The 22231-nt window shown below is 38.0% G+C and overlaps 1 protein-coding gene across 2 annotated transcripts in view; it reads left to right on the top strand.

Moving 5' to 3' along the window:
- gpr158a (G protein-coupled receptor 158a) overlaps positions 1–22231 on the top strand; it is a 91219-nt gene that overhangs the window by 24287 nt on the left and 44701 nt on the right. For both annotated transcript variants that reach the window (XM_055007209.1, XM_055007208.1), the window contains exon 3: positions 17007–17109. In XM_055007209.1, the coding sequence (XP_054863184.1) occupies positions 17007–17109 (103 nt within the window). The remainder of the gene's footprint in view (positions 1–17006; positions 17110–22231) is intronic.

The following is a 22231-nucleotide window of genomic DNA, read 5'->3' as shown; positions in this document are numbered from 1 at the left end:
AGACATTGTTAATGTGGTAAATGACTATTCTAGCTGGAAACAGCTGATTTTTAATGGAATATCTACATAGAGGTACAGAGGAACATTTCCAGCAACCATCACTCCTGTGTTCTAATGCTACATTGTGTTAGCTAATGGTGTTGAAAGGCTAATTGATGATTAGAAAACCCTTGTGCAATTATGTTAGCACATGAATAAAAGTGTGAGTTTTCATGGAAAACATGAAATTGTCTGGGCGACCCCAAACTTTTGAATGGTGGTGTATATATCATCCATGTTGATATAAATCAGTTGTTTGTGCAAAGACACTCTCTCTCTCTCTCTGTATATATATATATATATATATATCAGCATCTATTTATAGTAGTGCACATGTTAAGATGCTGCTGTCAAAAACAATATACTGTATAGCAATCAATTTTATTACAGACTGCAGAACAGTCACTGCTTTTATTTAGCCAAGAGCAACCGTTTCAGTTCCTTTGATTAGGCCTGCAGGTTTGACTTGTACCAATTACAGCGAAACCATGAGTCACAACTTAGACGCCCAAAGCTGATGAACCACAGCGTCGACTTATTTCTTGTTATAAAGGTGTATACATGCAGCTGCAGCTTTCTTCTTCCCTCCACCTCTCATCTCCCTCTAATGGCACTTCCATTAGTGCTTTTCGCCACTCTTCAAAAGTCTAGGACTTTGCCGCCCTGAGGGCACCTTTCATACGAGAACGTCGGTTGTGGATGATGATGAATGTTTCAATCAATTAGCTTATTGCTCAGAACAAGTGCCAGGGCCCTGAGGGACTGTAGCCCGTGAAAGGCAGTGACACATAACCTGAATGATTACTTCAGCCGCCGCGACAAGGACTCCTGACGCTGCGCTGCTTCCTGTTGAGGGCTGCTGACTGAGAGCCGCCGCTGGCTTTATTTACTGAGAATTAAATGAAAATATCTGACTTATGCTCAGCTTTGATCACACATACAAGGAGGAATTGTGCATTTAAATTGAGGATTTTGATTGTTTGTTGTACACAGTGAAGATTTGTGCATCTAGGTGTCATAACAGCTAGATTTTGAGTTCTAAATGTACCAAAAAAACTGATTTTTCGAATGTTGGTTGTAGAATTCAACACAATTTTACTACAACCTGATTTCTAGACAAACACTGCTGAAATTTGATCCGTTTTTTAGCCACTGTAGCAACATGACTTTAGTGCTGTCTGTCTGTGGATCCACATCTTTGGTCCAGGTCCAATATGAACAACCATGATACTAACATACTATATGATATTTTATGACATTTTGTACAGAAATTAATGGTACCCAGAGGATATATGATTAGAACTTTCATTTATCCTCTCACTTGGTCCTCTAACTGTTCCTGTAGAGATTCACTTTTGAGTATAGTTTTGGCAAATATTTCATAAAATACTCTACGACATGGAGGTCATATTTTCACATCAGCTCTGGCTAAATTGCCATAATTTTAACGATAACCTAAATTTTATGCAGTAACAACATTGGCTCGACTTATCAGTTTGTCCAGTGCATTAGTTTATCACCAAATACCGACAAAACTAATGACATTCTCAGCTATATTTTGAGCTAGTTAACAAACTTTAGCATACAAACAGACTAAGCTAAATGATAACTTGGCCAAACTTCAGTATGTGAGTTGCTCGGGTGGTTGCAGAGTGTTAGGGCTCTATTTGCTTTTGTGTTATTGAGACATTTCTAAAAATAACTGCATGTCATCTTGTTGGTGTGTTTTGAAATGGGGTGTTGGGTCAGGTTGCCCTCAGACCAACAAGGACACAGTTAGTGCACTTGCAGATCTTGATGCTACAGATTTTGAGGGACATTTGGTCGCTACAGCTACGTGACTGCAGAGATTTGTGGGTGCGTTTTGGAAATCTCTGGATCTAGTCTTGTTAGTTAACCTTTTTGTTAGGCAATGAACCTGCAGAGCTTCAGAGTTTGTCCTGGTTCAGAGGGCAGGGAAATAACAGTAAGCATGATAAGTCCATGTACGATAAATGTTACTTTATTTGCCTATTTCTGCCATTCCCCATAAGGAGTGACCATCCTTACCAAAGCACAATGCAATGTCCACATTAACACTCCCAGAACATGCATAAAATAGGGGTCATTTAACGGTATTTGTGTTTCCGTCCACTCAGCACCATGTTTGGTTTGTTTCTCGCCTTGCTGTGCTGCTCTGTCTGTTGCTGAAGAGCTGAAGAGGATATTTGGGGATCGGCCCGTTCAATCACTGTTACATCTTGACCTTGGATCTCAAGGTTGTCTTGCCAGGCCTGCTATCATCTCAATCACATGCTGATTTTTCCGCCTTGTAAACCTGCGCCGCTGAATTAATAATGCCATCAGTGTTAAACAGCTGCTGCTCTGTCTGCTCCTGCCTTCTGGTTTTCTATCTATCTCCTTTACTTACGCACTTCTTGTCCTCACTTGTTAGGACGTTACGCTGACTTACGTTAATTCTCTTTAGCCCAAACTACAACCACTGCTGTCCATCCTGAATTCACACATTTACCACACCATAAATTCATCATTAACCAAATAATCTTTGCTCTTTAATAAATAATTAACCACATGGAAACCAAATTTGCTTGGTTTTGGTCACACATGACTGATTTTGTAATGCTGTTTTTTGAGGTGATTTCTCAAAAAAGTGACAGAATGATTGCATTTTTATCTCTTCAATGTGACTTTGCAAACTTTTTTCTTGATGAATGTTTATTTTGTCTCCCAGATTTGTCAAATTTAACAATTGAATCAAATATGTCATCAAACATCTGTCTAGTTAAGGTGGCTTGGTGCACAATTATAACTTTTGTCTGCACATTGTTTGTATCCGTACATAACATACACATGCATAACACACGCCTGTGCTCAGCGCAACGTCATTTTGTTTGTGGGTACATCTATTTAAAATGGCCACATTCTGCGTTGCTGTGATTTATGATTATCAATAACTAATCAACAAATGCTGCATTTATTAAAAAAAATGCTGCATTTCTGACAATGCCGTATGGAGGAATGAGCAGCCTTGGCGGAGTACTGCACTCTCTGAGTGCTTTTCTAGTTTTAAATTTTAACCGCAAAATGAAAAGTTACATTTTTTTAACTTTCTCTTTGTGCTCAGATTGATACAATTAAACAGCGAGAACACATTTTTGTCCTCATATGTTGTCCTTTTTACAGTTGAATTCTGCAAACAGACAATTTCACTTGACAGATTTACATGTAAATTCATTTGATCCACACGATACAAACACATTGTTGTCCTCATATTGTGACTGATGCACAGCCATAGTAGGAATCACCCTGACTATCCATTAGCGGAGGTCTTTCACACTGATTAAGCCCATAGTTGCATTTTAAAAAGGCTGAAATGAAAACAGCTGATTGGTAATAACCCTGCTGCTGACCTATAACTCGAGCCATTTGTGTCACGCATTGTTTCTGTGATTTACGCCTCGTTGTCTCTTGTCCTGCAATCTTTAGGCGCAGGCCACCTATAACTTACAGAGATCAGATAAATCAGACAAAGGTCGTGTGTTTTATTGGCAGCTTTGATAACACACCCTTTATCTGCAGTAAAACATGCAATTTGAGGATGCTTTGAGAGTACAGCTGCTACCACCATGTTCAGATGATATCCTCGATTTCATTTAACATAAGAAACGCATTCAGCAGGTTAAACTGATGGGGTTCATCTTAAAACACTGACGTTCATTAACCAGCGTGTCACAAGTAAGATTGATTGGAGCATCAGAAATTTGCATGCAAAGGTTTTAAGACCTCATTCCGTCCCCTAATGAGTTGTCTTTTGTTCTGGCAGTCATTTGAGAAAAAGACCAGACTATGAGAAATTGCCATTTTTATCAAACGCTGTAATTGAATGTCTGGGGTTGTGCTGCCGTTCCCGGTTAAAATGCCCTCTGAGCACAATACTGACAGCAATTAAACATGCAATTAAATGTTACTTCGCACTTAATTTGTTGTAATTTAATAGTTTTGTTCACCAGTTTCTCATTCGGGGGACTCAGGAGCTGTGCTTTTTTTGGAGATTGTTCCAATTATTGTCGGACAAATTTGCTAGCATGTTGCTAAAAAAGATTTCTGATAAAAATAGACTAATAGACAACAGGAGAATCTTCTCATAGTCGGCACAAATGCCTCCGCTACTTGTATGTCACATCCAAATATGTCATTCTTCGCCTGATCTTCATTTTCCACTCGTACGCTCAGAAAACTCCCCAAGCCCCCTCTGTGAAAGTGATCCACATTAGCCGAGCGACGGTGAGTAACGTTTATCTGCTTGTCTCTCTGACAGCTTTTTCCCGTCCAAGTGTTCCCTCTGCACTCGTTCGACAAAAACGCTTCATCTGCAGGGCCCCGTATTGTAAAGATAAAAATAGATCGCTCTTTTTTAGCATCTTGGGAATTTCCCCCCCAACGCTGTAGGATTCACGGTGTTGTGGAGCAGGGATTCCCTCCAGGGACTAGCGTCAGGATAATGTCCAACCAGGCCGAGGCCCTTTTCAACCTGCTGATCCCGTTTCACCAATTTGGGGTGAAGAGAAACGGCTTCGAGCATCCTAATTAATTACATTTCCCTGCTATGTTGACTGTTAAGAGTATGTTCAGGAGCCTATAAATAGGGTAATTGCTAATTATCTACAGTGATCTCACCAAAGCTGTGATTATGCGTCGGAGTTGATAAGGGTCTTTGATAGAAAAGGAAGCAGAACACAGCTGTGCACAAACAGACTTAAATTCACCCTTCAATTTTAGCAAATCCTTTTGTGCCGGTGAATTACCCGGCATTGTAGTAAAGGAGTACAGAAACCAGGATATTAAGTCCTTTAAAAAAAAAAAAAGGATGAAAAAATAATGTCTTTCCGCTGTAGAAGAAGATTAAGGAGTTTCTTCAGGATGTATCCCTTGCAAACTGCTCATTTTTTGGAGAATTAGTAAATGAGACATGAAAAATGATCAGATTTTATCTAAATATTCAAATTTTAAGTGTGTTTTGGATTATTTTTCTAGATAGAATCACATATCATACATAACATATTCAGTAACCACTACAGAGTGCAAAATTTGACAAATTTCTCTGTTTTTACAAGTTCTGGCTGTGATAAAAGGCGTGATGTTCGCGTTTTTTTTTTTTTTTTAAAATATGACTTTCTAACCTGCTAGCAAATTTAGAGGATAAGAGGGCAAATACATGTTGTCAGATTTTGCACAGCTCCTTCTAGATCCACCAAAATCTTTATACAACTTAAATTTTCAGTTCTACTACTACTCAATACCTTTGAACAGACTTTGTAGTGTTAAATCAGTGGGCTTTCTGTATTTTATATGAACAAAAAAAATGCCTCATTGGTGTTTCAATCAAAAATAACCCCAAAAATATAAGAGGAGGATTTTGTTTGTCAGAGTTGTTCTGACATCTAAGGATAAATGAAACCACTTGTAAGGAAAGATTGAACAGAACTAAGATAGTCCAGAGGTGCAGGAAACATCAGTGCAGAGGACTGCTGGCCGAGAGATCACAGGACGCTTCTGGCTTTAGCTCTGCCAGTGCAGCCCTTCCTTCACCACCGTCCCACTAATTGGCTCTGTGGATAATGCTGGAACCCTGAATTTACATGGAAACACTTTGAAGACTTGAATACACTTGGCCCCCGGGCAACGTCTTACATCCGCTCTGCAGCCTGAGCAGCTCACCGTAAACCGAGGCAGAAAGCAAACAGCTGGCCCGGAGAGGATGAGAAAAGAGTTGGATGTGGAGGTAAAACATTTGTCTAGGGACCCGTGAGAGTGGATGTGGAACGAGAGCAGCTGCCTGCTCACAAAGGAGAGAAATAGGCAAAGAAATAGGCAGGGACAGACAAAAAGATAGAATGGAATTATAACTGCTTGCTGCCTTCAGTTCACTTCAGGTCTTACAAGGAGATTTATTTGAATCTGTAAAAAAACTGCCACCACGAGAGGTTTTAGAGCATCCATCCATCACTTATCTGGATTCATGTAATTGCAGCAGCAGGCTTCCTCTCAGACACATCCGCTGCTCCTTCGGGGAGATCCTGAGGCTTTCCCAGACCAGCGGGGATATACGATCCCTCCAGTGTGTTCTGGGTCAGCTATAGGGTGACTTCCCAGGTGCAGAGGAAAACCTCCACAGGGATTCATCCTGGAGGACCCGATTCCCCCGACACCTCGACTGGGGCTTTACTGTATGAAAGTGCAACAGTTTTAGTCAGAGGTTCTTCAGATATCCGAGTTCCCTACCCTGCTTCTGAAAGAAAAAAGTGCCTGCTCCAGGGTGGATTCCTCTAAATGACCCTGAAAAAGTGCTGCACAGGTATGAACGCTGATTGGAGGACAGTAAGCATCATTTTCCTGTCGATGTCTTCATTGAGTAGCAGCATTTTCTTCTTAAACGTCGCCATTTTCAATGTAAAGCTAATCAGATACACTGTAAAAAAAATCTGTAAAAAAAAAAAAAAGGATGGGAATCAAGAGTGAAAATAATTACAAACATCTGTAAAATAATTCCATTTTAACTGATTTAAATACAGTTAAACTGTGTAGTTTTACAGTCACACTTTGTAAAAGGACAAATTACTATTTGTAAAAATGCACATTTTTGATGTGAACATTATATACAGTTTTGACCAGTTTTGCACTTGTAAATTTTTTTTTTTTTCTGTGATTTCACTAGATATTATCTGTTATTTAACAAAACAGGAAAAATATGTAAAACAACAGTGATTTATTTTCTTTCAACTAACAGCAAATCCATGTAAATAGCATTTTTTTTTCCAGAAATAAACACAATAAAAGAAATGGTGTCATTTTATGATCAGGCTTAGTTAGGTAAATTAAATTCAATTAAAAATGCAAATGAAGACATTGTCTACAGTTTTGAATATTTTTTTTTTGAAATTTTGCTTTTTGTATTCGTTTTGTTTTATTTTTGGTTTTATTATTGTTGTAAAGCACGTTGTGATTTTGTATCTGTGAAAGATGCAGTACAAATAAATTTTACTGACTTACTTGCTTAAATTAATAAATTTTATTGATGTGATTTTCACTTTGCAAAAAGGTAAACTCAGTTATCAGTTCAATAATGATGTTTTGTGGTGTTTTAAATACAGAAAAAAAGTGTGTGTTTAAGGTCAAATTTGTTTAATTTAGCAAAAATAAATAAACGTGAAAATTGGTAGTTTTTACTGTGATTTCAGTAATTATCTGTATTTGACAATAAAAGGAATTTCTGTAAAACAACAATTTAAACATTTTTTTCTCAATGGTCAATACACATAATTTGTCTTTCAAATAATAGTAAATATCTGTAAAATAATTATATTTTTTGGTGTTTTAAATTTGGAATTTTACAGCTAGTTTACCAAAACAGAAAAAAATCCGTAAAATAACAGTACATTGTTTAAAAAATAGAGGCTCATGCAACAGACTAATCGTTCTGTAAGGCAGGTGAACTTTAATGAACGGCCTCTTCAGGACTTTTCACATCCAGAATGCTTCCACATCACTTCACAGCCAGTTCGATGACAGTTTTCTCCAGTTTGCACCAGTGAAGATAACAACAGTTGACTGAAATGTGTCAGACTGGCAGCGAATTCTGGGATTTGGGAGCACGTCAGTACAGATCAAAAATCCAATTTAATATTTCAAATATAAAGTGACACTCCTTGTGCTTATATGGAATCTGTAAAACAAGAAAATATTCCTCATTCCAAAGCTTAAATCACACATCACTACAAATTTGGAGTTTGATTGTGAGTAAGGGAGCTGCAGCTGCATGAAGAGAGTAAAAGTGTAGAATGAGTGGACAAAAAATGACATGTTTTGTGCCCTTAAGGCTGCTTTAACCCTCCTGTTGTCCTCATTTACTGGCAGCAAAAAATATTGTTTCCTTGTCCAAAAAAAATCCAAAAATTCAGCCAAAAAATTCCCCCAAATTTCTGAAAATTTTCGAAAGAACAAAATTCCAATAATTCCTTAAAAGTTTCCCTTACAAGTTTTATTTGAAAAAAAAAATCTCCCAAATTTGGCAAGAAAATTCTGGTAAATATTTTCAAAAAATGAGTAAAAATCTTCCAGAAAAAATCCTAAAAAAAATCTAAAATGATTACATATATATCAGTAAAACTTGTAATATTTTCTTTAAGAACATTCACAAAAAAAATCAACCAAAATCCAGCAAATTTCGGTGGAACAACAGGAGGGTTAAATTGGAGAGTTTTTGCGTTTCAGCACCGGACAGCTCCCTCACCGCTCCACCAGACTTTTTTTTTTTGAATGTTCTTAACCCTCGTGTCGTCCTGCGGGTCAAAATTGACCCGTTTTAAAGTTTGAAAATGTGGGAAAAAAATATATTTCACAGTGAAACTTTTGATGTCCACATTTTCAACAATTTTGGGAAGTCTTTGAACATTTTTTGGAGGGAAAATCAAGAAATGTTAAAAAACTGTACTTTTTATGTGAATGTTCTTAAAGAAAATATCAGATATTTCACTGATATATATGTAATCACTTTAGATATTTTTAGAATTTTTTTGGATGATATTTACTCATTTTTTGAAATTATTTACAAGAATTTTCTTGCCAAATTTGAGGGATTTTTTTAAAAAAATAAAACTTTTAAGTGAAACTTTTAAGGAATTATTGGAATTTTCTTCCTGAATTTTTTGCAAATTTTCAGAAATTTGGGGAATTTTTTTTGCAGAATTTTTGGATTTTTTTCAGACAAGGAAACAATATTTTTTGGTGCCCGTAAATGAAGACAACAGGAGGGTTAAGAAACATTTTTAACATTTCTTTTCCCACCAAAAAATGTTCAAAAACTTCTCAAAAATGTTGAAAATGTCAGATATCAGAAGTTTCACTATGAAAATATATATTTTTTCCACATTTTCAAACTTTAAAACGGGCCATTTTGACCCACAGGCCAACACGAGGGTTGAAGTATCCCTGATGCTCTTTTCCAGTGCTTGTTATCCCTTTTTTTGGTGCATAGTTGTGCTTTTGTGTGCACATGCAGTGTATGTATTTGCAGGACTGTGCGTTGCACGGGATAAATATGTGCCTGGTCATTTCGCTTCGAAACTTGCATAAGCTGCGATTATGAAAGCAGCATCCTGGCGGCGTCTGTTGTGTGCACTGAGCAGTTGTGTGTGTTTAGTCGTCGCAGCCTGATGGCAGCGCTACGCTCCCTTCAGGCCGGAGTGTTTATCTCGCTGGTGCTTCGGCTTTGGTCTTTGGACGGCACCCAAAGCGAGGCCCCCGCTGTCCGCTGCAGCTCTGCTCCGGCTAACTCCCGCCAGTTGACCTCGTTTAAAGGCCTGGCTGTGCCGTCTAGCTGTCCCTCTGAGCGCACAGCCACCGCAGTCGTCAGCTCTCTGTGGAGGCTTTATATGTGTGCGTTTTCTTTTTTCCTTCCGAGTTAGAGGAATGCACGAACCTGAAATTCCAGACCAATTTTGTTTAGCCCCATCTCTGCTCCTAGAGCTTAAAAAAAGTACGATCCTAGCCCGGAGCAGAAATTTTGACGTCAGATCGCTCCCTCCGTTTGCCCTTTCTGTCTAGTTCACTGTTTCTCAAACACACAGAGCTCCATATAAACTGTAATAAATAAAGTTCACAGTCTAACTTATGGCTCTTTTCATCATAAAGTGTTAAATAACTCTAGAACCAGCTATAACTGTGGTTGTCTCAATGATGCTCAATTAAAGGTCAATGCTAAGTTTCCCTATTAAGACTTTATTGCATTATACTTTGGGATTTATTGCAATTTCACCTTCATATTGCAGTTTTTCTACACAAACTACTGAAGTTTCACCAATTTGCGAATTGGTTTGTCCTTTACTCAAGCATATGAGGCATTTTTATTTATAAAATGGTCAGAAATAACACAAAAATGCACAGATTTCAGCCAAATAAGGCAACAGAGACTTGATTTTGCTGCACACTGGCCAATCACGCTCACCGTCATCCTAAATAGTTCATTTCTGCTTCCTTCTCTATATCATTTTAGGTCTAAATGTTTGTGTATTATAGGATTTGTGAACTTATGGTGCTTTATTTTTCTACATTAGTCAGATTTTTAAATTATTTTTTTCATCATCTTACTGTACCTGGCTGGCGCCTTTGTACATCTTTGATGATTCTGAAAATATATTATACTTTAGAACAGAAAATATATATAAACATATTTTTCAAAACCGTATTCTGGCCCAGAAAACCTCCCTCAACTGCCTTTTTGTATTCTAAACATGCAGGATTTGTTTCCATCCCACTTGAAATGTATGTGAATGATTTCCTTAAGCAAATCTAAAGTTCATGTATATACATTATACAGATTATAAGCTGCTGAACCTCTTTTTTTCATTGGTTTTGTACAAACTGCAGCACTTTTTATTCAACAGGGCAGTAAAAATGGTTTTAGGTTCCATTATTTGGGTCAGTGATTGTATCATTTTTGGGTTTTCATGAATGAAAAGTTTGGCTTTAGTGAGTGTGAGTGAGATCAACAGCGGCGACTCAACTGACTGGATTTTTTCTTCAATTCGTCCTCATATTAGATAGCATTATCAGCTTTTTTGTGCATCAGCTGCACTCTGTGTATCATCAGATTTTTTACACTAAAAGTACAATTTATAAATAACATACAATGCATAATGTTCTAGGCTCAAACTTGGCTTTAGGCTTTGGACTTGCAAGAGAAATGACCAACTTTTAGTGTTAAATCTTCATCTTTTTATCGCTTTCTGTCAGATGTTTCATTCCTGGTAGTTTCACAAAACCCTGCGCCTCCTATTTTACAACCGAAAACCACACTTTTTTATTAAAATTTATAGTTTCCAACACCAACCCTGGAGATTTCACTAAGGTTATCCTCTCAGACTTGACAAATCTCCTCCAACATCACCTTGTTTTTTGCTAGTTTTTTTTTGCACTTGCAGGATAGTACCCTCTATAAAAAGCCACTCTTTGCATGCATTCATTTTATTTCCCGGATCTCATTAGGCTCATGAAAATGATGGCAGCTTTCAGTGTTTAACAGAACATATACGGCTTCTGTGCTTCTCTTCCTCTGAACATACACAAACTTACGGCATCATGTCAAGCTGCTATTTCACACATGTGCAAACAAACTGTATGCACAGGATAAATTGGCCTCCTCCTCCTTCTGTCTCCATTTCTGTCTCTTCTATAGTTCAATCTGTAATTATTGGATGATAAGCTTTCCTCAGGGTTTGTGTTGCACTCTGTAGGATCATTACAAATATCTACAGAGGCCTATTAGCGCTTGATTAGGCTCTGTGTTGGACTGGAAGAGCGTGGGCTCGTTTCAAAGCGAGGAAGAGTCGGCGTCAGGCGCTAATTAGCCGGCAGAATTAAGCTAGTTCCTGGTTTCCTGGTCAGGTGGAAGACGCCTGGCCTCTGCATCAATTAGCGCTGCGCTCGGAGTTGGTTTTTATTCCCCCGCTTCATGTCACAGAGAGGTGATGGAGGAGAACCGCTGTGTTTGATGTCTAGAGGAAGTAAATGTAGAGGGTGAGTGCATTTGTGTGCAGTGAGGGCTGCAGTGGTACATACAGTTACAGTAAAGGCACAAAATGCTGCTTAGAATGAGCTCCTTTCGAAATATAATCTCTCAGCCTCTCAGGAGATGACTTTTATTGTACCTTGTTAGTGGTCCCACATAGAAAATGAAAGAAAAATAGAAAATATTTTATGTTATATAGACAATTGAGGCAATTTACAAGAAAATGACTTCCAAAAATGTTCAAATTAAGGGATTTATTAATGGAGATCAAAAGTAGCACCTTGGTGTCAGCGTAGTTATGGAAGCATGTTATTTACATCTGCATTACATGTGGGAGTTCTGCTTCCTACTAATTCAAAATTAAGAATTACAAATCCGACTGCGTTAATAATTCAGATGTGTTTCATGTTACAAACAGCACTGATGTGAGAAACCACACACGAGCCGGAGAGAAACCATGTGTCGTGTCTATTTGTGAGCCCCGTTCTGAGCGTTGTGTTGCAGTCGGACCACGCTGGTGCGACAGCGTGATGCACTCCGATAGAAAGGCCCTTGCTCGCGGTCACACACATGTCACCATGGCAATTAGCATGTCAGCGCGAGCGTGATTGACAGCTGCCACAGCTGGGATGTAAACAACGACGCCGGTGGGGCGACCCGGGGGGGCTGGATGGAACGAGTGCATGTGACTGTCATGAAGAATAAATGAGGTGGCTCTTGTTTACTTATCTCTGCAGGTGATGCACTGACAGCACTGTAATAGACACTATTTTATTTCCCGGCCGACAGGTAATATTATATAACCGTCAGCTCGGGTAAACAGTTTATATTTCCCGTATACATGCCAAATGCAATCTGGACCAACAGATTCTGTGCAGTGGAGCTCATTTTTCTCCATCATATACTGTGGACCTAATTAATTGTCAGCAATTTGATGTGATTTGCGCTCTCTGGCGATACAGTCCACCTCATTATGGACAGAACAGTGCAGCTGCCTGACTTGTTCTATACAACCAGAGCAGATGTCGTGCATATAGAAGTAGGTCACTGCCTGTGTACGCTCGCTGTGAAATACTAAAACAGTGTGTGGTCTTATAAGCAGAGAAGATTGTGATAATAATATAATGCTACCTACACTGTGCTGGTATTTTATGTATGTCATTTAGACTTGTATATTGATTTTTAAAGGAAATTTAGCAGAGCTTCAGCTTTTTATTATTGATGAATCTGCTGATTATTCCCTTAACCCTCGTGTCGTCCTGCGGGTCAAATTGACCTGTTTTAAAATTTGAAAATGTGGGGAAAAAAATATAATTTTACAGTGAAACTTTTGATGTCTACATTTTCAACATTTTTGGGATCTTTTTGAACATTTTTTGGTGGAAAAAAAGAAATGTTAAATGTTTCTTAAGAACGTTCACAAAAATATCAACCAAAATCCAGCAAAATTCACTGGATTTTGGTTGATATTTTTGTGAACGTTCGTAACGAAAATACTGGAAGTTTTACTGATATATATGCAATCACTTTAGATATTTTTAGGATTTTTTTGGAAGATTTTTACTCATTTTTTGAAAATATTTACAAGAATTTTCTTGCCAAATTTGGGGGATTTTTTTCAAATAAAACTTTTAAGGGAAACTTTTAAAAATTATTGGAATTTTCTTCCTGAAGGTTTTGCAAATTTTCCGAAATTTGGGGGATTTTTTTTGCTGAATTTTTAGATTTTTTTCAGACAAGGAAACAATATTTTTTGGTGCCCGTAAATGAGGACAACAGGAGGATTAAAGAGAAAAAAGAACATTCTAGGAACGAAAAGGAAAGTTCCCACTGAAAACATTAGTAGAACTTTTTAAGAACATATTTACATATATTTTTATTATGAGAATCTTATCTTGGAACAGAAATCTTATTATAGCCTCATATTACACATGATATTTGTCTCAGGTGTTCCTTCAGCCTCTGTGGCATCAAACATGTTCCAAAAACCTGCATCTTCTGGCCCGTTGATGTCTTCTGGCTTCTGCCTGAGATCACATATGGCAGGTGGCAGGTTGCCCGGAGGTGAGCTGCTTTCCTGCTCGACATACTCCATGTTTGAGCCCCTGCATCAGTCACCACGGTGGGCTGCAGTTCCAGGACTATTCCTGGCCCTAGCTGTCACACACACTAACAGTATGCATGCTCACACACACACCTGTCTCCGGCTGTTTCTTCCACTGTCTCCGTGAGGTGGGAATATTAACAGTGGCAGGCAGTAGCTGCAGCACGCTCCACCTGTCCTGAGGAGACGACTGCTGGGGAATCAGAGACCAAATCGGCTGCCTGACTCATGTTGCACCACGGTCCTCATTTAAAGCTTCACCGGGAGGGTTTTTATGAAGGAATGCACAAGTCAGCAGCCTTAAATTCAAGCGACAGACTCTGATGTGGTGGACTGTGTAGCCACAGGATGGGTCAAATGAAAACTAACTGGTGAAATCCAAACAGTAGATATCTCATTTGGTTAATAAATGCTTCCAGTTACCTTTGGCTGGCATTTAGAGCCAATAATAAGCCAAAAGGAGATTAAATGTATTTTGAAACAAGAAGCTATTCTGATTCGCAAACAGTTCAATAACCCTAAAAAGCATGACACCAAAAAAAAAAAAATCTTCAGTTTGTTTATGCTCTTATTCTGCTGAAGAAAGTTCTTTGAAGGCTTTTCCTAATCTATTTCTTCTCATTGTCCTCCAGAGTATCCGCGTTCAAGTTTATTGTAAAGCTCCTGGTGGTTCCCATGGTGGTTTGCTTCTTCCATTTTAATCCACATAGAACCAGGGATAACAAGAATCGCTTGATATATGTGTGTTAGAACCCATTTACACTTTTAGCAGCATAAGCATTCATTCGGAGTTGTGTTTTTAGAGATGCGATGAATTGAAGTCGTTCATCTTTTAGCTCTGGTTTGGTCTCCACCGACTCCTAAGTGGAATTTCTGTCTCTTTAAATGAAACGGCCGCTTGCTCCCATAAAGTCAGAGGTTTTAAACATAAAAGCAGTTTATGAGTTTGAAGACATATTTGTGTGACACATTTGCACAGAATGCAGGAAGTCTGTATTTTAAATGAAATTTTTGACACAATTGTCAGATGTGATATTAACAAGTTGCCACATGATTACTGTGGAACCAACCAAAAGACATCAAAATGTTATTTACTACAGGCTGCCATGCATTTCATCCCTCTAATCATCCTTCAAGATTTAGCTGCTATGATGGATTTGAGCTTTCTGTGTATGGGTTTCGATCAAACCTCTTGAATTTGCTCCCAAAATGCTCCAAACTTTCATTTATAATTGCCAATGTAGCCTCTATCGTTCTTGAGCAGGAAAGAAGCAGAGGAAAGGTACAGAGAAAACAAAAAACCTTGCTAAAAAAGATCACGAAGGTGGCAAATTTTATCACAGGACATCTGTTTGGTGAAACATGATGGTATATAATATGAGGTGGGGACATGACGGATTTGCACAGGATTAAAATCACAGATAAGGCCCACTATTATTATAGTATGTTCCACTAATAGTAGTCCAATGTAAATAGTGCAAAACATGCTAAAAGGCTATGGAGTTCAGTCTCACAAGTAGCTATTTTGGCTCGCAGCGCAAAATGTAATATTTTTCCCCCAAAAATGCTGTAAATTGTGAGATACCTACATTTTTTTAAGGTCTATTCTTGAAGTTTAACTCCCAACAACAGGAGTTTTGTGGTCAGCATTTGTGTGTTTTAACCCAACCTCTGATCTTTTTGTAAAACCTTACTGGGTAGTTTTGATGCCTAAACTTTATCAAGCAGTTTTGTGGCAAAAATTAAATCGAAAAGCAGCTAAAAACAGAACCAACAGCGTGCGAAAATGCCACACAAAACTCAAAGTGGAGCCTTATGGATGGAAGTTCTGTTGCTGTCCAACCTCCTTATGCAGTTTTTGTTGCTGTTTTTGTGAATAAAGTGAAAAGAAAAACTTGCGGGTCATGTGACATTGACACAAGAAAATAAAAAAGTCTTCATCTTACAATTTATTGGGAAGCTAATACACTTTTTGCAATGCGGTCCGACATAGCTAGTGAGACAATGTTGCATATTTGTATAAAATTATTAATTTCAGTCAAAAGTAAAGTAAATTTTTAGTTATTTTTTAAATTAAAGACAAAAAAGGGTGTCTGGGATTTTTTATTTGCTATTAAAAACCTGCAGGTATGGAGATTGATGTATAAGAAGCTGTTAAATATAAATCTATCTTGACATTAGCAGCTATTTACAGTCATGTTGAGGTAACTTGTTGTTTTAAATGTCAAACACTGTCCATACAGGTTTACTATTTTAATATCCCTTTACAGCTGAAACAATGCTTCGGTCTCTTCCAGTCGAATTTATGTGAGGAACTTGTCTGCTGAATAGTAACCTGGTAATTACCTTGTGCTTTTGGCCGGCCTCTCAAGGCTGAAGGGGCCTCAGACTCTCAGACTGAAAAATGCATTCAGACCTCAGCAAGGACCTTGAGAGACAGTCAGAAATAGCTGCCTCTTAAGACGTGCACAGTCTAGTCCGCCGTGAAGAGCATCACAGTGACTGGTGCTTCATTTAGACGCTGCCACCGGCCTCGCCTCCAGATCTCTCCGTCAGGTCACAAACACTTGATGGCGTGTCAAGTGTCAGCTGAAGTACCGTTGCTATTCTGGGCCCCTCGTCGTTTCTTGCGACTCATAAGTCATTATCGTCTCCACTTGGAAAAACATGTTGTGTGAAAATAGGGCTGCTGTGGAGTTGGAGGCAGAGAAGTGAGAGAAGAAAAAAAAAACATATAGAGCTTTGTGTGAATGACCTAAATGTGGAGAAGATGGAATCTCAGTCCCACAAGAAATAGAATGAATGGTTATTCTCTAATCAGGCAAATAAGTCTGTTCTTAATTTAGCTATTAATTACATCTTGTAATTTGGCAAACAGCACACAACGCCTGCCAAGGATGCCCCCCGACGCCCCTCGTGTTTTTCTCAGCAGCCCTCAGTCTGTTTCCTATCAGACTTTCAATCAAATGGAAGGCGCTTCGCTAATTTAATATCGAGTGGCGAGAAGGCACAGTTAGACAGAGAGAGGAATCTCACAACTTAAATAATTAGACCCATGTCCCTCCCGCAAGACATTTGATCCCGCAGTCTGTTTGCTGAATTTCATCCGCCGGCTTCACTTTGGGTTTGGTATTGACATATTTTAATTGCTTTTATATTGGGGTCTCATCAGTGTGAGATCACACGCTTTAAAGTTGTCGATTTTAAATGGCTCATTATTGAGAAAATTCCAGTTGAAATTGCAGCCATTGTCTTCTTGTCTGTGTGTTTGATGTGCACGTGTTCTTCTCTTCGCAGTGTTTGCCGATCCGTGGTCATGGGTTCGTCTTAGACAAGTACAAGTGCCACTGCAAGAAGGGATTCTTCCACCCCAACAGAGTGGCTGTCAATGGATTTACACGTAAGTTATGTCAGATCACTATGAAAACCCTGCATTTGGACTTTATTTACGTGGTCACATTCAGACAACGGCTATAGTTTGTCTAGTTCATCCGACTGCAACATCCGAACAACCTGTGGGCCACTACTTCTCTTGACTTTTGATCCACATGATAACAACTCAACACATTTTTAAATATTGTATTAGAATTTAGGTCTTAAAGCACTCAAAATGTGCCTCAAATGTGTTTGAAGTTCATGAAATACCAAAACGAATCAGCTGAAAATGACATTAGCAAGTTGAACAAGAACAAATGATGCATAATGAACAAAAATGCTAAGTGCATGTTCCTGTTTTCTGATTCATTTGAGGTTGTAAACGTAAATCTTGAACCGATCTAAGAGATTAGAGATATTTCAAAGGTACAAGATGCCAAAAACATTAGCCTAGCGAGCTGTAGGTGACAAGCCAAATGGATGGTTCACATATCCAACCATTTTATAGACAAGAAACCAACTCTATTTTTTTTTAAATTGCTCATACTAACTTTAAAAGACTAACTTTAAATGGCAGACAAATGCATGACTGACTCAACCTTTCTTCATTTGGAAATCATAGTCGGCTAACTGAGTCCAAAGAAAAGTTCCAAGATGCACCCAATATGCCAGTCTCTTTCTTTTTCTGTCTTTTTTTCTGTCTCTATGCAGCATATGCAGCACAATAGGTCTTCAGCAATTGCCAAATTAGTCCAAAAATACAAGACAAATAGCCCATTCATTGCTGTGCTTTTCCAAAGTATTTTAGTCATGCGCTGTGTTGAGCGGTGTAAAGTAAGTGTTAAACAATGTACGGTTCCTTGCGGCTGTTTCCACACATAAACAGTCATATATTCTGGCTACGTGACAAAAATATGAAATAGTATTTTCCATTTTTGAATCTAAAACGACCTTGGTGAACTTAAAGCCATATGAATTTGAAGATTTCTTGTGCCTTAAAGCAGATTAATCACATTAATTCCCGAAAATTGAAGTGGTTTGTAGATTCTTTTTAGGGGTAACCTGTCAGAATTAGTCTAAAAGTTCATCCTTGGCCTTGGAAATCAACCTTTTTCATGGCAGACATTTTGACTCGTCCTAACAGCTCTGATAGCATATGTGAAACAGCTGACGTTAAACATGGAAGGAGCTGAATCCACTGCACCAAATCCCTTGATCTGAATCACTTAAATGGAACCTAGCCATTATTAATGTTATTAATTATCCTTGTGCTTATGCTTTGACAATGTAAGCTGTGAAATAAGGAGCACTGATGCTTTTTATGGAGCTTTTGCTACTGACTAAGCTCTGCTGAAATCCATGAGATGTGACTGAAAGTCCTGGAAAACGACCAAAAGAGGTCAGAATGGAAATATTGCTTTGTCACACTTCTTTGGTTTTGTTTAGTAACTGCCACAGTTTAAAGCTTTAACAGTTATTTCAATAGTTTTTGCTGTGGATACAGTTCTTTACTGTTGTTTACACAAATGATAATCACTTACAGCGGGTCATTTAGCATTTATTTATCTCCTGTTTTGAGCTACCACCATAGAATTACAAATAAAGTACAAAAATGTGCCACAAAGAATCAAGCACAAATGGAAGAATGCCCAGCTACACGGAATTTATGGCCTAAAAATTACACCCAAGAGTCAGAAAAGTTGTAGAAACCCTTTCACAATAAGGCTTCATGTGAGTCCAAGTTGTGTGTATATTATATGAGCTTCAATATGATATTATTTTAGGAAAAATCAAGCTCACGAAGATCATTTTTGTCTGTTAATTTGATGCAACTGCTGCAAATTTGCATCCATGTTTTCCAACAAAATGCAATTTATACTGCCTACTTTTATCAAATCACATTGCAAATTGTTTGGAGGTTTGTTAAGCTTTTCTTTTTGGTCAAAACACAGCAGATGACTTGACATTAAGCTCATCTTATTAACTGCAACTTTGCATAGAAGTTGCACTTTATCCAGAGGACCGTCAGCTATTTGCAGGAACCCTATCTGCCCTGTCTGGAAATTGAAGTAGCCCCGGTACCTGGGGAGGCTAATCTGGCTCGAGATGGGAAATATCTCTTTAATGGTAGTTACTTTCTCCAGTTTATTCTGTCTGCTGCAAGTTAATTAAAAAAGGTTGTTGCAGACACAGAACCCCAGTGGTTTTCACCTGCCCTCCATCACTTCCTCTCGCCATACTTTCATTTCACTCCACTTTCCCTCCAGCCTCATCCCACTCAACCCTCATACACAATGTTCTTCTGTGTCTGTCTCAATTTTATCCTCTTTTCTCATCCATTTTCCTTCCCCTCCTTCCTTTTTTTTCCCCACTTGATTTTTGCACCGTCCTATTGCCATGCTCTCTACAATTCCTCTTCTTCATGCACCAAAAAGCAAAAGCCTCCACAATATTTCTCTCCCTTTCTGTCAAAGCGCTGGATATCTGTGCTGTCTGTTTTGCCGGGGTGCACACAAACCTACATGTTGTTGTGTGCATGAAAGCTCAGTGTGTGTGTGTGTGTTTGTCTCTGGGAACACAACAAGGGAGAGGAAAAGCAAGCCTGTTAGCGAGGCGTATAGTGCTGCAGTCTGGCCCACCATGGGGCCAATAACAAGCCTGTTAATCCACAAGGGGACATCCTTGACACTCCTTTGCAGAGGAAGCCTGTGCAACTCACTTTCCTTTTGTCTCCCGGTGATCTTCCACCGTGGATCTCGCATATAAATACGAGGGAGAAGTTGCTGGAGCTAAGCTCCCTCCGACCGACTGTCACTCAGAACGTAGTGGCAACAAAACCAGTGAGAGACGAGCTAAAGGATATGACTCATTGCTACGGAGATAAGTAGTCCTTTTGAAGGGATCAATGATGTGCAGAGTCATAGCTTTGAAAAATAGGCCAGTTTCTTTTTAAAGGCAAAATCCCTGCAAATCTCTGAGACAATGGCTGTTTCCAATAAAGCCTCTATAAAACCTCTATAAGTCCAAAAATTTGTTATCTATCCGACCATATGGGCATGTCTCAAGGGATTTCTATATAAACCAGTCCACTTGCTACTCGTGGTCCCCGGGGTTTGTTTGGTTTTTACCTTAGTTTACCCTGGGAGGGAGTTTTTTAGCTTTCTATCACTAAGTTTCTCACTTCTTTCAGAACTTATGCTTCAACGTCAGTGGTAATTCCTGAATGCATTTATATTCCCCACCCACATCTTTTCCACAGACTCCCCACCATCCCGTGTCCTTGCAGAGGTAAAATAACAAAGTGCCGGCATATCTCTGTGTACTTTCTACCAGGGAGCCTCAGTCATCAGCACTGTATGATATGCCGGCGACTGAACAAGGTGCAGCAGTGTTGACTTTTCATGTTCACACATATAGATCCATCTCTCTCGTGTTGACACAATGTCGATGACTCCTTGTAAGGTCAGAGAGGGATAAGCATCTCCACGGATCCGGAGGAAAATTCAATAACAAGGAAACTTAAAATGATCACTGCCGCTGCCGCTTCTAAGCTCTTTGTAATCGTGGAATATGATGTGCAACATGTGAATTGACTAAAACCTGAACTACACATCTACAGATAACAGTTTAGATTGGATTTACTGCCTCTAAGCACTGATTACAAACCTTTTTTTTATATCAGAAGTGCCCACAAAGCCAGATTTATTCAGTCAGATAATAGATTTTATTAGCGTTAAGTGAGTGATTAGTGTTTCCCAAAACCTGATATGACATCCTCAAATGTCTAGATTTGACCTCAACCCAACAATATTCAGTTTACTGTCATTGTAAAGTAAATAAACTGGAAAATATTCAAATTTTTTTAAACTGGAAACTCCTTTCTTTCTTGAAAAACTACTTAAACCGATTAATCGATTACCACAAATGATGATTAACATAATAGTTGACAACTAATCGGTTAATCATTATAGGTTTGTTTAATACTATTAGTTAAATAATATTTTGTTTGGTCAAGTTTACATTTGTACGACTACCAGAAGTGACAGAAGCTGGATGATTTAATCGTTTATACTTTGCTTGAAGCAACAGTTTGTCCATTTCTATTAGCATGTTGTTATTGTCCACTAATTTTAGTTACCATTTCAGAAATCCAACTGTATATCTGTTTATTAAAATATATTTCTAACAATTTCAACCATCCAGCTAGTCTACTTTTAGCTTAAAGTTTTTAAATTAAATTTAACCTAATTGTTGTCCCTCATAAACTGTATTTCACAATTTTTTTCTTTCAGTTACTAGACTGCTTAGCCATTAGCTTCTAAACAGTTTAAGCTGTTTATTCCTTTTTTAAAAATCCAATTTGAAATGTTTATTCATTACTTTTAGCTAACAGTGTCAGTTATTTATTCAGTTAGCTAAGAGTTTAAATTCTTATCCATTACTTTGAGCAAGGAGTTCTAGCTGTTTATTCGCTTATTTTAGGTAACAATTTCAACTGTTTATTTGTTGCTGTTCGCTAACTTGTGTAACAGTATTCATTATCTTCGCTAATTATTTTGCTGTTTATTAATGACTTTCTGCTCTGCCATTGCCTATTGTTACTTTTATCAAGCAATTTCAGCAGTTCATTTATTACTTTCAGCAGATTGTTAATTATTTTTCCATAACTTTCCATTACAGTTGCAACTGTTCATATATTACTTATTGCTAACAACATCCAGCTAACTTAATTTTAGCTTTCACAATTCAGTTTATTTATTTATTACTTTTATTGAACTGTCCCTCAATTGATTCCAGCTGACAATTTAAATGGTTTATCTATTACTGGATGCTAACAGGATTTGTTTATTTTTTATTAACATTTTCAATTGCTTACCCATTATAAGCTAGGTTAGCTAAATGTCAACTGTTTATTCATTTCTTTTAGCTCATATTTTAAATTCTTATGCATTACTTTTAACTAATAATATCAGTTTCATTTGTTTTAGGAAAGAATATCAACAGTTTTTCATTACATTTCGCTAATGTAACTGTAATTATTATTTTAGCTAATTATTGTACTATGTATTCATTACCTCAAGCTTTTTAACAAAAGTTTTCTGTATTTTATTTTGTTGTCAGTCGCTTTTAGCTAACAATTTCAAGCC

This window comes from Amphiprion ocellaris, chromosome 22 (assembly GCF_022539595.1).
Source record: "Amphiprion ocellaris isolate individual 3 ecotype Okinawa chromosome 22, ASM2253959v1, whole genome shotgun sequence".
Lineage (NCBI taxonomy): Eukaryota > Metazoa > Chordata > Actinopteri > Pomacentridae > Amphiprion > Amphiprion ocellaris.
Note: the sequence above shows the minus strand (reverse complement) of the source record. Positions and strands in the feature narration are given on the sequence as shown.